The 15,798-nt window shown below is 59.0% G+C and overlaps 1 protein-coding gene across 1 annotated transcript in view; it reads left to right on the top strand.

The window, feature by feature from the left end:
- Zfyve28 (zinc finger, FYVE domain containing 28) overlaps nucleotides 1–15,798 on the top strand; it is a gene marked incomplete at its 5' end in the record, with an annotated part of 84,797 nt that continues 68,999 nt past the window's right edge. The window contains 1 exon segment of the mRNA XM_005408727.2: nucleotides 1–112. Within this exon segment, the coding sequence (XP_005408784.1) occupies nucleotides 74–112 (39 nt within the window).

Here is a 15,798-nt window from a genome sequence, read left to right as displayed (position 1 = left end):
GCCCTGCCTCCGCGTCCTCCCCGCGCCGCCTCCGCCGGACCTGGGCGCTGCGCTGCGGAGGGCCGGCGCGGCGATGATGAACAGGTTCCGAAAGTGGCTCTACAAACCTAAGGTTTGCCCCAGCGCCGCGCTGTCGTCCCCCTGCCCGACCTCCTGCCCCCTCCCCGGCGAGACGAACCCCTTCCCGTCCTCGGGCGGCCCCTCGCGCGGCCCCGACCCCCCTTCCCTGGACTCCGAGACCCTGGCAGACCCTCGTCGCCCTGGCACCGGCGCGGCGCCAACCTCTTCCCGAGCCCGGGTGAGACGGACCCCGCTCACTCTCGCCCGGGCGCACTCCCCGCTCCTGCCTGCGGCCGACCCGGGCCCGCTCGCTCCCGGGCGCTCGGTTCCGGACAGGACGCTGCCCGCTCCGCATGGTCCCCGGCCCACGGGTCCAGGGAGCCACCTACGACTTCGGAGTTCCCCTCTCTGCACCGGGGATGCCTCCCTCCACCCCTGAGCCCCAGCATTCTGGGCCCAGGGTGACGGCCCCCCCCCTCCCGTTTCTCTCTGCTCCTGGAGCAGAGCCTGGCCCCGCTTCCTCCCGGTTCCCAGTCCCCAGGTCCCCGTGTCCGTAGAGGCTCCGGTTGGCCCGATCTGGATCCCCAGGCAAGACGCCCCCTGCCCGGTCCTGTCCCGGTCCGCGCCCTCTCCGGTGCGGGACGGGTTCCCCGCCGGCACCCGCAGCCCCCGCCCGGCGCCGCCTTGCTCCCAGCTGCGCCCCGCGCCTCGGCCGCTGCGCCAGTCGCACTGCGGGCGCCGCGTCCCCACCGCCCGTCTCCCCGGGACTCGCGTCCTCTGCGTCCGGAGCGGGCCAGGCCCTGCGCGCTGGTCGGGCGCGGTGATGCAGGTCCCGCCAAGGGCCAGGCGGTCCTCAGCGTCCAGGGGTCTCGCGTCACGGAAGGGCCCGGCCCGAGGGCCCGGGGCGTCACGGCTTGGGTGCGGTCAGCTCCAAGACCGAGGGCGGGAGCAGTTGCCTGAACTGGCGCTTGGGCATCCGAGGCCCCGCGTCGCCAGCCGATCAAGGATGCGACCCCATCTCGCGCCTCGCGGACCCCTGTCCCTCTCTGCGAGCATGCCTTGGATGGGTTTCCTGAAATTTGTGCCTCTGGGCGTATCTTTCCTGGGCAGCTCCGTGTCTGAGGTTTGGAGGCAAGCTCAGGGAACCAGAGGAGTAGGGGAGTTCCGTTTGGGGTCCTAGAGTGTAGGGTTGAGCGCTCGCGGTGCAGGCCACCTCTCCTTCACTTCGTTCCCGGCCTGGCCAGAGCGGACTCAGGTTCCCAGCCCGTGCCTTGTCGAGTGGGGTTTAGAGCCTTGCCTGTCCCCTGGCCACACCCTGGGCACGCAGCCCTCTCCTGTCTGCCCCGCATTGATGTTTGTACAGGGAGTAGGTTTTCGTTTGTGACTTTCTGTCACCAGTTAAGGAAAACCCTAGTCCAGTTGTGAAAAAGTCACTTGGGAGTGGGCAGCAGCGTTATTTTCTCAGCAACAAATGCCAGGGGACAGACGGAGAAACGTGTGGGCCAAGAGACAGTCTGTTGTCTTCGGGAAAGCTTGTGTTGCTGGGGCCTCTGGTGGCCCTCTGCATGGCCAGTGTGGGAGAGGCGGTTTCCAGGGTCAAGCCACACCCTCCCCGCTTAGGCTGCAGACAGGAAGGAAGGGTAATCACGAACTGTTCATCAACAGTGGGGTATTTTCAGAGTGGCCTTGCCTGCTTCACTTTAAAGACTTTAAAAGTGGCACACATTACCATCCTTGTCAGTGTGTCCAGACCTAAGAATTGTGTCCCTGTGTCCCCTTGCAGCAGCCCTTCCAGCCCCGCTCCAGAGGCTGACCACCCAAAGAGGGGTGTTGGAGTCTTGACTGACCTGATGACTCCACCCCAGGCCGTGTGGTTTAGGAGAAGAGGGTTCATAAGTAGGATTCCCTCCGACCCCGGCCGTGCCCGCGGTTGGCTCTCTGCATGCCGTCTTGTATTTGTCCCTGGCCCTTGGACCTGAGCCATATCTCTGTTTCAGATTTTGGCTTCTGGCAGCAGCCAGCACCGCAAGCTGGTGCCCTGTGAGGTTTGTGCTTCGTGTTTGAGATCTGTTTTTCACGTTAAATATCCTGATTGTAGGGTTGGACTGTGTGACCTCGCCCAATTGTTTTTTGTGTTTTCAACCAAAATTCAGATCTTTGCTTTGGGTTAGAAGCTGGATTTTATGTGTCTTCGTGTCTCATTGAACATGTTTTGGTGCAGTGAGCCCAGAATCAGTTCCGGGAAGATTCCCGGCCGGGAAAGTTGAAGTGTTTAGTGCTGGAAGTGGGAGGATGAGCCAGGGGAGATTGTTGCCCACAGTTAGAATTTTTTTTTTTTATTTTTGTATGAGATATACAATCCACACTGCGTTTTTAATTTGATCCCTGCTGTGGTTTAAACCTGAACACTAAATTTTTTCTTCTTCATTATAATGTGGTTGAAAATATTCCTGTTAAAAATCCTATTCATGGCTCCTATAGTTCTAAAAAGTGATTGGAAACCCTTAAAATATTTTTGTATGACACAGATTTTGATATTTGAATCATTAATAACTACTTAAGTTGGATAAAAAAGTACCTGATGAATAATATGATAGTTTAACATTCAGATGACATTTGCAAAGTTTATTTCCATTCATTTTCCTAAAGTCAGCCTTTTAAGCACTTATATGCTTTTTCTTGATAGGGAGTGTGCCAGCATTGTAAGTATCGCTCTGTCCGTGAGGGCTGAGTGGAAAGGCAGTGTGTAGTACCTAGCACCTGTTCTGGCTCTGCTGGGTGTTCTGTTTTTCTTAGAATAAAGCCTTTCCAAGAAAGAATGATACTTTAGGAAGATGAAACATTGCCAGGAGCCAGGGCGCATACCTGTAATCTCAGCTACTTGGGGGGCTGAGGCAGGAAGATTCCGGGCTTGAGGCCAGCCTGAGCAACTTCATGAGATCTTGTCTCAAAATAAAAAGTAAGTAGGGCTGGGGCTGTAGCTCAGTGGTAGAGTTTCCCTGGGTTTGATCTTTGGTACTGAAAAGAAAGAGGTGAAACATTTTGGAAAAGTTAGTGTCTTCATTTGAAAGTTATTAGTGCTTGTATTACTTGCTTGGATATAACTTCCTGCTGATTGATCTGGGTGAACGTCCCTGGTCACGAGGAGGGGAGGAGTCCTGGTGGGGGCACAGGGACCCCTAGGCCTGGGTCATGCTGGGATTTTGTGCCCATCACCAAGGGGCACATCGATGCTCATCCAGGGTGTGTGTTTTCTGTCTCTGAGGAGCAGTTGATCTTCTAGCAGGCGATGCTGGCCGGTAGACAGGGATGGTTGATGTGGCTGATTACTATGTTCAGGACCCCCCACAAAGAGCTCTTTCATGTGTACCCCAACCCACTTCTGGAGTAGGAACTGCTGGCCTCTATGGTTCCCTCCTGTGTAGAGGAGCGTTCTCTGTAATTCTTTGCTGAGTGATATTTATCTGGACCTTGATGTTAACACCTGGGTTCAGGTAGAGATGAGATGGCCTCGCCATGAGAATCCCGAGAGTGTGTGATCTCCAGGGGAGTCGCTGTAGTCTGGGTGCAAATGTGGTGGCCCCAGCAGGACCCTGTGGACGCCCGCCAGCACCAGGCCGTGCCTCAGTGGGCCAGGGGTCCGCATCCATACCCAGGGGCCCTGAGGTTCCCAAGTGCCAGCCCAGTCTGCCGTGGGCCCTAGAGTAGAGCTGCCTAACCGCACCGTGGCCACCTGGCCTGCGTGTGGCTGATACCCTAGAAGTGAGTGACTGACAGGGCAGGTCCTGGGGCGGGTGGCCTGGTCTCATATCTGCGTGGACCCCGTGTGGGCAGAAAGAAGGTGTAGCCTGGCCCTCCTCTCAGGGCCCCTGACAGTGACCAAGGATGACCCAGATGGCAGATGCCTGTAGAAACACAAGCGGTGCCAGGAGCCCCAGACCCCACGCACTGTGGGAAGGGTCTCAGCGGTGACCCCTGTGGCCTTCCCACAGCCTGCCCTGTGTTCCTGGGGAGAGGGGCCTGTGGGGGGGCAGCTGCCAGCTTGTGCCTTGATTTTCCCACTCTTTTCTGCTTGTGCCCTGCTCTCCCTATGGCACAGCCGGTGCCCAGGCCCTTGCCCATGCCAGGCGCAGGGCTGCCCACGCACTTGGGGTTTGATCAGTAACTTCTGCCGGGGGTGCTGACTGACCCTGATGGCCCAGTGCAGGCTGGGTTCGCATGTGGAGCAGTGAGTGTCTCTTGCCCTGGCGCTGGGCCAGCTCCCTCTGTTAGCGGGCGCCTGGCGCGGGTGGGGCGGGATCCTCGGCAGCCCTGAGTCAGGCAGGTTGGCCGGCCCTACGCTGCCCATCTCTGTGTCCCCGGTTTCCCTGTCCTCTCTGCCCTGAGTCCTTCACGCTGCGCAGGGTGGGTGGGTGGGTGGGGAGCCAACTGCTCTTAGGGTTGGCTCTGCACTGTGGTTGCAGGAGGGGACCCTCAGCGGGCAGAGTGTGAGGGGCCCGGGCAGGGCGAGGGTGAGGCCAGCGGGGGGAGGGGCAGCGTCTGTGTGACTCCGCCGTCACCTGGTCAGAAGGGCACGCTTACTGGAAATGTGCGACGCTGTTTCTGTGTCATGGGTGAGTCAAGGGCTGGGAGCGGGAAAGCCTCGCGTAATTGATGTTTGAGCTCAGCCGCATCCAGCGGGCAGCTGCTTGGGAGAGAGAACCCAGTGCTGGCGCTCTGCCCTGGGCCCCGAAGGGGAGGTGTTCAGTGACTGCATTCGGCCTGCGGAGGGGAGGTGGCTGATCTCAGGATGTTTTAGTGCAGGCTGGAGCTCCCAGGAGTTCCTGGAACCGAAGAGATGCTGGCTATCGCCGTGCGGACGGCAGCCGCCAGCGTCCGTGTCGTTTGAGCTGACAGCGGTGAGCAGCCACAGCTCATCAGGGCGCGCCCTGTGCCACCGAGGCAGTCGGTGCGCGTGGGTCCCATTGTACAGAAACCAAATACGCAGAGTGCCGTGGGTGCTAAGCTTTGCTCCTCTGTGGCTTCTGCGTCTGAGTAGCACTGGGGCCACAGACAGGGCAGTGAGGGCTTCTGCTGGGGGCAGGGAGGGGACCTGTGTGCTGCCCTTCCCTGCCTGCTGCCTCAGTTTCCCCAGCTGTGAAGTGGAGTTGTTGGGAGCAAAGGCTCACATAGCTCAGCAGCTGACTATGGCCCGTGTTGGCCCTGCTCACGGGTGGGGGAGGCGGTGTGGATTGTTAGGGGACTGGTACGTAGCTCCGCGGGGTTCAGCGTCAGAGTTTGATGGTGCCCAGAGCCACCACGGCTTCCGTCTGTTGCCATGAGGTCCCGTGGGGGTTGGAGGGTCTCTGGGGGTGCTCGCTGCCCCTACCCTTTCATTTCCAGGGGGAAACAAGCTCCTGCTTGCCGAGGACCGACCCTGACGCCTCAGGTCACCTCAGACATCAGACAGGCTCAGTTACAAGGACCCACACTGACAGATGAGAAAGTTGCTGCCCCTGGCTTCCAGCTCTCCTGTTGTTGGGCAGGCTGGGGCGGAATTTTAGCCAGTGTGGGCAGCAGTAGGGTCCCGTTAGCCCTGGCAATCCTCTGATAAACTGTTCTGGCCTGTGTGCGGATGGGTGCTCAGGGTGTGGCTGAGAACTCCAGGCCCAGGGCTGGAGAAGGGCTTGGGTACACTTTCTTCCCATCCGCCGGTGCCAGTGCGCACCAGCTGTGGTGGGGAGTGGTTACACTTCTCAGGGTTGGCACAGAGCTTTGGAGTGGTTGTTTTCAGTTTAGATTTTTATTTTTGTGGGTCCATGTTTGCAGTACGTAATGATCGCATTCCTCGTGGGGAGCTGGTGCAGGGAGATGACCCATCTTTCATGCTTTTTCACCCCTTCCTGTCCTCCCCTGCCCCTTCCTGCCTCTCCCTCCCCCTCTGTGTCTTGGTCTTCTTCTCACTTGTACAAGCTCTGTCTCCCTCTGGGTGTTTGTTAGTGTTGAGACCATCCCCATGCACCCTGCTCGCAGGTGAGCCCTCAGAGAGGATACGGTAGCTTGCTGGACTTGACAGTCAGAGAGGCGGTGCTGGGATTTGAGCTTGGGTCAGGCCGACCCCGGGGCTGCAGTCTGTAAGCGCCGCTGTCCTTTGCCTGTGGCATGAATTTCATTTTCTTCAGGAAGGAGCTGTCGCTGTCATCAGTTTTTACGTGGGTTCCATTTGGTGAAACAGTTACTTTTCTGCTCTTCATAGTTGGATTGCAGAGAAACTCAGATATAGATGGGTAGTTCCAGGGTTTGAAGGAGGAAGACAAAAGCGAACAGTTTTTTTTCCTAATCTGAATAGATTAAGCAGAAGTAGAATAGAACATTTTATATTATGGTGATTTATGTGGAAGAGTTGGGTAAGATGAATGGGATGATTTTTCCTTCCTATAGTAGGTATGCGGAAGCTCTCTTGTTTCTCATTGTTTTTGTAGCCGGTCGTGCGGAGACACTTCAGACAAGGCTCCTTCGTGGCCTAGGTCCCTAGGCTCTGGGCTGTACGTGGGTGCCCCATCTTCCTTTGGTGTGGGTGGGATGCTGGCTTCCCAGGAGATGGGGTGTGTAGACCCGGTGTGGGAGTGTCCATAAGGTGGTGACCTTTTCTTGGAATTTCAGTTTTGGAAAATGTTTCCAATACTTTTAGGGGAATTACGAGCATAAAAAGTCTATAAACGTAGTGTCAACTCCATAAATGTTGGATACATTCACAAATCCTGTGCCCGATGATTACTGGCTGAGGGAGGGAAGAACCCAAGAAGTGTCGGTCAGTGGCTGAGTGGACAAACACAGTGTGCTGTCTCCCCTGCAATGGAATGTGATTCAGCCTTAGAAAGAATTCCAATGAATGCTACAAGGTGGATGCACCTTGAAAACACTGTACTGAGTCAAGGGCAGCACAGAGAGCCAGAGCTGGTGTATTCCACACGCACAAAACGTCCAGAATAGGCAGATCCACAGACAGAGAGAGGCCAGTGGTTGCCAGGGCTGGCGGAGGGATGGCTGGGAACGCGCAATGAGTGTGTAAGGGTCTGGGGTTCCCAAACCCATTAGGGGCAATGCGGCTGGGAGGTGGAGGGGAGAGTGAGGGGAGGATCAAACCCAGGCAGCGAGCATTCCAGGCAAACATTAATACCCTCAGCCGTGGAAGGTTGTGGGACCAGAGTACTTGGTGAGGTGCTGAGTATCCCTGGGGTCACACTTCAAATGCACGTTATGTGAATTCCACTTCATTGAAAGAAGTCATAGCTGTTTCTTTTTTTCAGTGCTGGGGGTAAACCCAGGGGTCGGCCACCCCTGAGCCACATCCCTAGCCCTTTGAAAATATTTTTAAAATTTGCAGACAAGTTCTTGCTGGTTTACTGAGTTGCTCAGGCTGTTCTCACGCTTTCAGTTCTCCTGCCTCAGCCTCCCAGGGTGCTGGGATTACAGGTGTGCATCACTGTGCCCAGCCGTGGTCACGGACCATATGAGCCTTCACTGCAGGGGATCCACTTGCTGCTGAGGGTGGGGTTTGCATCCCTGTGCATTCTCTTCTGCCCTGGCTTCTGGAAGACAGCGGTGAGGGCTCCATGCTGCGTTGGTTATTGTGGTTGGTTCCACTATGGTGTTAAAACCACCCTGGCCCCCCGCCCAGCTGAAGGTCACCCCCTGGCCCCCCGCCCAGCTGAAGGTCAGTCACCCCAGGTCAGTCACCTGCCCAACCGAGCCCCACTTGGCAGAACTCTCACTCAGATGAAGCCTGGTGCAGTGAGCAGATGCCCCCAAGCCCCAGCCCGCTGAGGTGCTCGGTGACCCAGGAGTCACTCAGAGAGCTGTCCTGCCACGTGTGCACTGCGCTCTGCTCCGGCACATCGTGGGGTGGTGTAGCCTTGGGAGGCGGGAGCCTCAAGCTTGCTGGGTCCTGTGGGCCTGCGTCTGAGTTGGGGAGCAGGCCTGGGGTTGTTCACCTGGGGATGTGCACAGGCAGTGGTGGGCGAGGGAGGGTGAGGATGTGCTGTGAAGGCTTGGTGGCTGGGATGGTGACGTGGGATGGGGCAGGTGGGGGCAGGAGTTAGGATGGGTCACAGGAGGGCAGGGGCCGGATAGATCAACCGTTTAGGAGCCTCCAGGCTGCTAGGGGAGGTGGTAGCTCCAGAAAAAGGGTGATTACTGGTGATTGGGCAGGAACAGATGATGGACTCAGGGCCTGGCGTGGCTGCATGCGGCTGGGAGGGGGAGGGGAGGATGAGGGGTGCTGTTTGCAGCATGGGGAGCCCGGGGGGGGGTAGCTAGCGGGATGTGGGGAGGACCCGGGCTGGGGCTGGCGTGTTTGGGACGCCTGTGCCCATCCAGGTGGAGGGCGAAGGGGGCGCAGATGGTGTGCAGGTGGGCTTCCCACAGCAGGGACCCAGGAATACTAGAAAAGTGAACGGACAGATTTGGAGTACTGTGCTGGTAGAGAGAAGGCCGGTCCTCCAGGGACAGAAGTGAGAGGAAATGACAACCAGGGCTGGAGCACAGGAAGGTCCACTGTCTTGGCCGTAGGAAACCACCTTAACTGAGTGCTTCACCCACCGTCTCATTCGACCAGGGCTGGGGGCGTCTGCTTGCTGTGCAAGGCTTTGTCTCAGCGGGGCTTCTGCCGGATGAGGCTCCGCTGGACGGGATGGTCAGAGGGTGACCTTCAGCCGGATGGGATGGCCAGTGGGGCGATGCTCAGCTGCATGGGATGTTCCCACCGGGTGACACTTACACCGGGCAGGGCTGTCCAGCTGGGTCCTATAGGTCATCTGGGGCTGGCACAGCTGGTGGCCAGCAGCTCTTCATGGTCTCTCCCTCTCCCAGAGGCTGATTCAGAGTGTTTAGGTCTTTCTCCCTCTTTTTTGTGGTGCTGGAAATGGAACCCAGGGGCCCGTGCACACCAGAGACAGTGCTCTACCACAGAGCCATGTTCCCAGCCTTGAGGTGACAGAGCTGATACATGCCAGGCTTGGCTTGGGTGTCACACAGCACAGTGTCCCTTCTGCAGTACCTACTCAAGGGCAGAGGTTATCCATGCTGCTGCTCCCTCGGGCAGCAAAGTCAAGGGGTGTCTCCGAGGCGGCCCAAGCATGAGGCCTAGCCTGTGGGGAGGGGCAGGGATGGAGGAGCCCAGGGCTGGAGGCAGAGACGGACCAGGAGAGCCCTGCTGTCCACGGTGGCCCGGGGTGGCGCTTTGGGGACCTGGGTCCCTGATGGTATGAGGGTTGTATTGTCCCGCCACACCTCTGAAGCAGAGTGCACAGTAAAAGGTCGCAAGACACATGAGCAGGTGCTTTCCAGAGGGCAAAAATCCGCAGCCAGCAGGAGCAGCGGGGATAACAGGAGCTGGGTGTAGTGGACAAGAGGGGTGACAAGAGGCTGGGACCATCAGGGCACGTGAGACTCCTTGAGCAGAAGACAGAGACCTCCCGAAATGCAGACGATGGTCACTAAATTGAAAGCAGCACACAGCCACCCCGGCGAGGGCACCCAGCGAGGGCAGGGGTCTGGAGCCTGGAGGGCACTTTGAGGAGTTTGCCGCCTGCATGGGGGAGGTAAAGCACATCAGAGGAGGAGGCTCGGGCCATGTAACGGGGTTTCAGGGGAGGATGCAGGGAGAAAGCACTTCCTGTCTTGTGGCTGGGAAGTGCCCGAGTTGAGCCAGTTCACAGGCCCCAAATGCGTAAGCGTGGCTGAGTACAGCAGGTCAGCCATGATGCTGCAGGGATGTGTGAGCTTCCTGTCACGGTGCTGAAGGGCACCACCGTGGGGCTCAGTTTTGGAGCAGCTTCTCTGGCCTCTGGTGGGGCAGAAGGGAAAGGCCAAGACCTCACAGGGGGGCCCATGGGCCGCTGGACCAGAGCACCAGATGCTGCGGAGCAAGATTTCTTCAGGGGTTAAAGTAGCAAATTCAGAGTCGTCCTGGGCTTTGCTAAGCTGCCGTTCACAGGGGAGACTGAAATGGAAGACAGTTTTAGATCAAGACTGAAAAGTAACCACCCCCAAATCCTTACTGAAGAAGCAGAGAGCTGGGAAATGTACTCCAGAAGACAATCAAAGTCAGAAGGAAGGCGAAGGAGGGCGTGGGAGGCGCGAAGCGGCAGCGTGGAGCGTGAGCGCATCCGAGAGCAGCCCCTGCTCGCTGCTCCGCGGGGCCCTGCGGCGAGGGCGGAGTGGCCTGAGGGCAGGGATGGGGATTCTGGGGAGAGGCCCGAGAGTCCGTGGGGGTCTGAGGCCCTCTGTGGTTTGGGATGAGGCTGACTTTGGGGCCCAAGCACAGTGTACATGAGGAGGCGGCAAACCTGGGGTGAGATGCGGGACGAATAACTTCAGAGGGGACGGGTGGAGAGAGAACCCAGAGGCCACTGGGTCCAGGTGGAGCAGAGAAGGGGAGGGGCCGCAAAGCAAAATCATAGTGAGTGCGAAGCGACCATCGGCAGCACAGGAATAACTGCAGATCCGCTGGCTGTCACAGTAAATGCTGTGGGTCAAGCACACCTGGACAAGGACAGGGACAGGCACTCGCGCCAGCTGTGTGTCGTGGCCCAAGATGCTCCTGGTGGCTCCTGCAGTGGCGGGAGGAGGGGCCCGATTTGCCCCACGTTTCACTGGAGCCAGCGTGAGCCAGTGTCAGGGTTGGGAGGCAGCTGCCGTCTGCGCGGGGCCCAGGGTGAGGCTGCAGGTGTGTTTCCCAGTGCGGGTTGTTGTGGGTCCCTGCTGCGGGCTTAGTCCCCCAGCAGCTCTGACGGGGAGGTCAGCCCACCGGGCGACGTTGAAGAGGAGCCTTTGGTAGGAGCAGGAGGGGCCCACAGGCCTCACGGCCCCCAGGCCTCGGGCCTGGCCCTCCTGGGGTGGCCTCCAGCTGGGCAAGGTGGCCCTGCTTATCTGCCTCTGCTGGACAGGTTGTCAGTGGGGCTGCCCCCAGGGGTCCCTGGAGGGACAGGTCTTGGGATGTCCGCTAGCAGCACTCAAGCCGCTGGAGGACACAGGCTTTGGTAATGGGTAACCTGGCGTCCGTCTCCCTGGCCCTGTCGGGGTGTTTCTTACTGGGGTCCTCGATCTCCCATGTTGGCTGAGCTTCTTGACGGAGAAGACAACGGTTGGGAGAGCTTAGGAAGCGCTTGCTGGGCTGACTGCTGAGCACTGTGTAAATTAGGGGTGAATTCCAAAACCTTTGGTCCTTCCCCACACTTGAGGTCCTGCACATGAGGCTGCTGCATGTTGCGAAGGAGATGGTGGGGTCTGGTCTCGGTGGCCACGCTGCACCCCACAGGACTCTGGAATGTGACTCCGGAGGACTTCTTAGCCCTGGGACATGGTTATTCTTTCATGGCCTTGATAAGTGCATGCTGGTATTGCAGCTTTGGGAGATGAGCACTGATTGGGAGAGGCGGCCTTCGTGAGGGCGGGGCTGTGATGGCACCGGGGTTGGGGCCTGGCGACCTCAGAACCAGCTCTGGGTGCCTGCCCCGGGCCTGGTCTCCACCCCTGTGGAGGGCTGCTGCCTTGGCTGCAGGGTTATTGTTGACTGGGCCCCAAGGCACTGTGTGCTCAGTACGATAGCGCCTTCTGCTCTTGCTGGGCCCTGGCCCTGAGGGAGCAGCTTTACCTCAAAGCTGGCCAGGACTCTGATGAGCTCAGCGGCCTGGAATCAGCGTGGGGGTTGGCAGTGCCCCAGATAGGACCAGACCCGCTTTGCCCCCTGCCTTGTGGGTGCTCTGCTGCGTCACTGGTTGGGCACACGTGAGGGCTAGAAGGTACGCTGTGGGTGGTTTTCTGGTCACGAGCCCTGCAGACGGAATCTGTGTTCTGAGAGTCCCTGGAGAACCAGCATCTGAGCCTTCCCCACGTGACCCCGGGACAGGCCAGGCTGGGCTCCTGTGGTCTCTGGGGGCCTTGCCCTTGCTACACCGGGAGGGCTAAGGGCATGGGGGGTGGCCTTGGGGAGACTAGGGCTGCTGTGTGCTCCGGGGCCTGGGGGGCTGCCAGGGAGGCCCTAGGCGGCACGGGTCACAGAGGGGGGTGCCGGGGATCTGGGCCAAGTCACAGGCTCCGGAGACCTAAGGAACTGCGAGGGCGGGAGATGGCCTCACCCCTGCAGCAGTGCTCCCCATACTGGCTGCCTTGGCCCCTAGTCCACTTCCCCAGACCCCACCCGCCTGTGAGAGACTGCGGTGGGGGGACCGTTTCTGAGGGCGACTGGAGCGCCCTGCGTGGTCCCTGCAGGCGTGGCCCAGCCTGAGCGCAGGGTTTTTGTGTGAGGAGAGGCAAGGGCCGCAGAGGGCTGTGCAGCTGCCAGCACACGTGGTGGGAGTCAGCAGCCCGTCGCTCGGGTTGCTAATGTCCCTTCAAGTCATTTTTGCCCACAGGGTGCTGTGTACCCCGTTCCGTCTCCTCTGTGCCCCTGGGCAGTTGTGTTTCCAGCCAGCCGTGGAGATCGGTCATGAACTAGAGATTCGGGGCTTGTCCCTCCTGCCTGCCCTGGCTCAAGAGCTTCATGTGCTGGTGTTGGCTTGGCTGCTTGTCTCAGGTGTAAGCTCTTGCTGGCCTGGAAAGAGTTTTGTGACCGTGGCCAGGCAGAGGTGTGAGACGGGACTGTGCGGGGGGCGCTGGGGGTTGTGTCCAGTGGTGGTGGGGGCAGCACCCAGCATGGCCTGGCAGAGGGCAGACCCTGGCCCTGAGGGTGCCGGAGCAGTTGGCATGAACACGCGAATGGAGGTGCTGCCATTATCCTCCATGGAGGTGGCACAGAGGGAGTCATGCCAGCCACTTGTCATTTCAGAGTCTTTGGTACACACTAGGGTAATTTTTTTATTCATTCAACAAACATGCACTGGGTAGCAGTACTGTATGGCCCCTCTCACGGGGACTTTCTCAGGCTTGGGAAGTGTAGGGTTCTGGGCGGGAGGTAAGTGACAGGGTGGTTGGCTTCCTGGGGTAGCATGGCCAGGTGTGAGGTGAATTCGAGTGATCTGGAACCTTTGTGCTGGGCCCCTCCGCGGTGGCTCCCACGGGTGGATCCAGGTGTGTCCCAGGTGCCCACATCTGGGTCACTCCCAGGTGCCTTGGCTGGGGGAAGCGCCTGATCCTGCAGGGTGGTCGAGGCGGCCACTGAGGACTGCAAGGCAGGGCGGCACTGTCCATGGCACCTGGGTTTTAATGACTTCCTTTCTTTAAGAAGCCGCCTCTGGGGCTGGGCTGGGGCTCAGAGCCAGCAGTTGGCACGAGGCCCCGGGCTCCACCTCCAGTGCAGTAAACCAGCAAACAGGCGGTAAGTGAAAAGAAACTAGGGGCACCTTTCAGACAGCTTTGCGGCAACGTCACACACTTCCTCCTCACGCCACGACACCGCTGTCTTGGAAACAGCCCCCGTGGTGAACTTTATATGGCACGTGCTTTGCTCCAGTTAAAAACCAGTTACAGAAAGCCCCGAGTGACTACCCTGGTGGTCATGGCAAGGCCGCTGCCCTCGCCCGTGGTGGCTGCGTGGGTCTGACGTGTGACAGGTGGCCTGGAGTGACCTGCACACACCTGCGTGGGTGAGCAGGCGGGGAGACGGTAGCTTCGCGAGGTTTTATCACTGAGGGAAATGGGGTAAGGGGTACCAGGGTCCTGCTGTGTTCTCTTGGGCAAGTGCAGGTGACTCTGTGCTCAACCTGAGCATTTAAAAACTAAGGTTAGGTATCCAGGCATGGTGGTGATACCTGTAATCCCAGTACTCAAGAGGCTGAAGCAGGAGGATTGCTGTGAGTTTGAAGCCATCCTGGGCTGCATAGTAAAACCCTGTCTCATAAAACAAACAAACAAAAAAATCAATATTAAGTGGAAGTGGGTCCATGCCTGTAATCCCAGCTATTGAAGGAACTGCATTCAAGGCCAGCCTTGGTGACTTAGAGAGACCTTATCTCAAGATAAATTTAAAAGGGGCTGGTGGGGGTAGCTCAGTGGGAGTGCTTTTGTAGCACATGTCAGGTCCCTGGTTCAATCCCTGCTACTGCAAACAAATAAAACAAAAACTAACCTCTATTTATTTATTTTTGAGAGTGTCAGACTGGTCTTGAACTTACTACGTAGCCCAGGCAGGCCTCCAACTTGAGGCAATCCTCCTGCCTCAGCCTCCCGAATGCTGGGATTACAGGTATGCGCCACAACGCCTGGCAAAAAGTAACCTTTAAACAACTTTGTGGAAGGATACTTGCAGTGTAATAAGCTGCATGTGTTTGAAGTGGGCAGCTGGAAAGGCCTTGTCCATGCCCACAGTGCCATCACTGCTGCCCATGTGGTGGACATGGCTACATGTTGCTGTGTGTCCTGGGCCCTCATGGTTACTGCCACACTCCTTCTCCCTGTCCCTACCTCCAGACTGATGCTGATCCTCATGCTGTCAGACCTTCCACATGTGGTCATGTGCCCTTCTGCAGAGAAAGGAAGGGCATGTGACCGGGAAGATTGAGAGGACCCTGCCAGGCGTGGGCAAGGCTGAGAGCTGGGGAACGCCACTGACTTTGCTAGAAAGTCCTGCGTGTGGCAGGACGCAGTGAAGGAGTATGCTGGGGAGCAGCCGTGTCCCCAGAGTTCCTAGGCGGCTGCCCTACCCCATGTGCCTGCAGAGTGGCTGATGAGAGGGCTGAGGTTAATGATGCTCAGGGGCCAGCCCCGCTGTGACAGGGTGGTGTTGCTGTGAGGAGAGGCGCCAGGGGCAGCAGCAGGCCTTCACGGAGGGCACTGGGTGGCTCCATCCCGGACTCTGGCTCCATAGTCGAGGGGAAGGAGCCTCTGTGTTTGTGCCGCCAGCCTTGGTGGTGTAGACGTCACCGTCCTTTTGTGGCTCTGCTCCTACGGGAGGACCCTGGGCTGTTGTGGGGAGACGGTAGAGTCCAGGCTTGGTGGGCAGTCACCCCCTGCACTCCAGCTGGGGAGCCACTGGCTCACAGCTTCGGTGTGGGCGTCTCCACACAGCTGTGGGAGAGCAGGAACCCCAGATGCCCCCCAGGACAGGGTCGGCCCTGTGCTGCTGCTCCAGGCAATTCCCTGCAGCCCGGAGCCGGGAAGGGGGAACGAGACGCCCCGTGGATGGGAGTCCAGACCCGAGCCCACAGGCCGGGTTGTCGAGTGACTGTGGGGCCCTGCCTGTGCCCAGCCCTGTGCACGAGTCTTGCCCCGTGCCCGTGGATGTCACTCCCCCCTGCACGCTGGCCCACATCCCTCTGCCTGTGCCCAGCTCCCTCACTCGTCCTGGCCTCCCGTGCTGGTCTCGGCCGTGGAAGTGAGACCCGAGTGCCTGTGCTGTCTGTAAGCAGCAGTCACGTCAGCCGCTCCTGCCTGAGGGCCCCAGCCCCAGGCCCCCCAGCTGCGGGCAGCAGGAGTCCTTCCAGGGCCCTCTATCCCTGCCCTCCCACACCGGCGCCCCCTTCCTGCACAGCGGCCCCGCCCTGTGGTGGTGGTCACGGCTGCTGGTCACCTGTTGCCTTCGTGTCTTGGGCCCCTCTTCCTCCCTCCTGTCTCACTGCTGGCTGTCCTCCTGTGTCCAGTGTCCTCTCCCCATGTCCTGTGTGTGTGTCCTGTGCTCTGGCCCTGGCGTTGGGGGTTTCTGAGACGCCCTGCGGCAGCAGCTCTGAGGCCCTGACGTCCCTCATGCAGTGTCCCCAGCCCTGAGCCTGGCCTGGCACTGGGCCCGTTGGCAGGCCGCCCGCTCTACGTAGGGACAGCCAG

This window comes from Chinchilla lanigera, unplaced genomic scaffold (genome assembly GCF_000276665.1).
Source record: "Chinchilla lanigera isolate Chin_1 unplaced genomic scaffold, ChiLan1.0 scaffold00113, whole genome shotgun sequence".
Lineage (NCBI taxonomy): Eukaryota > Metazoa > Chordata > Mammalia > Rodentia > Chinchillidae > Chinchilla > Chinchilla lanigera.
This window is presented reverse-complemented; position numbering and strand designations above follow the sequence as displayed.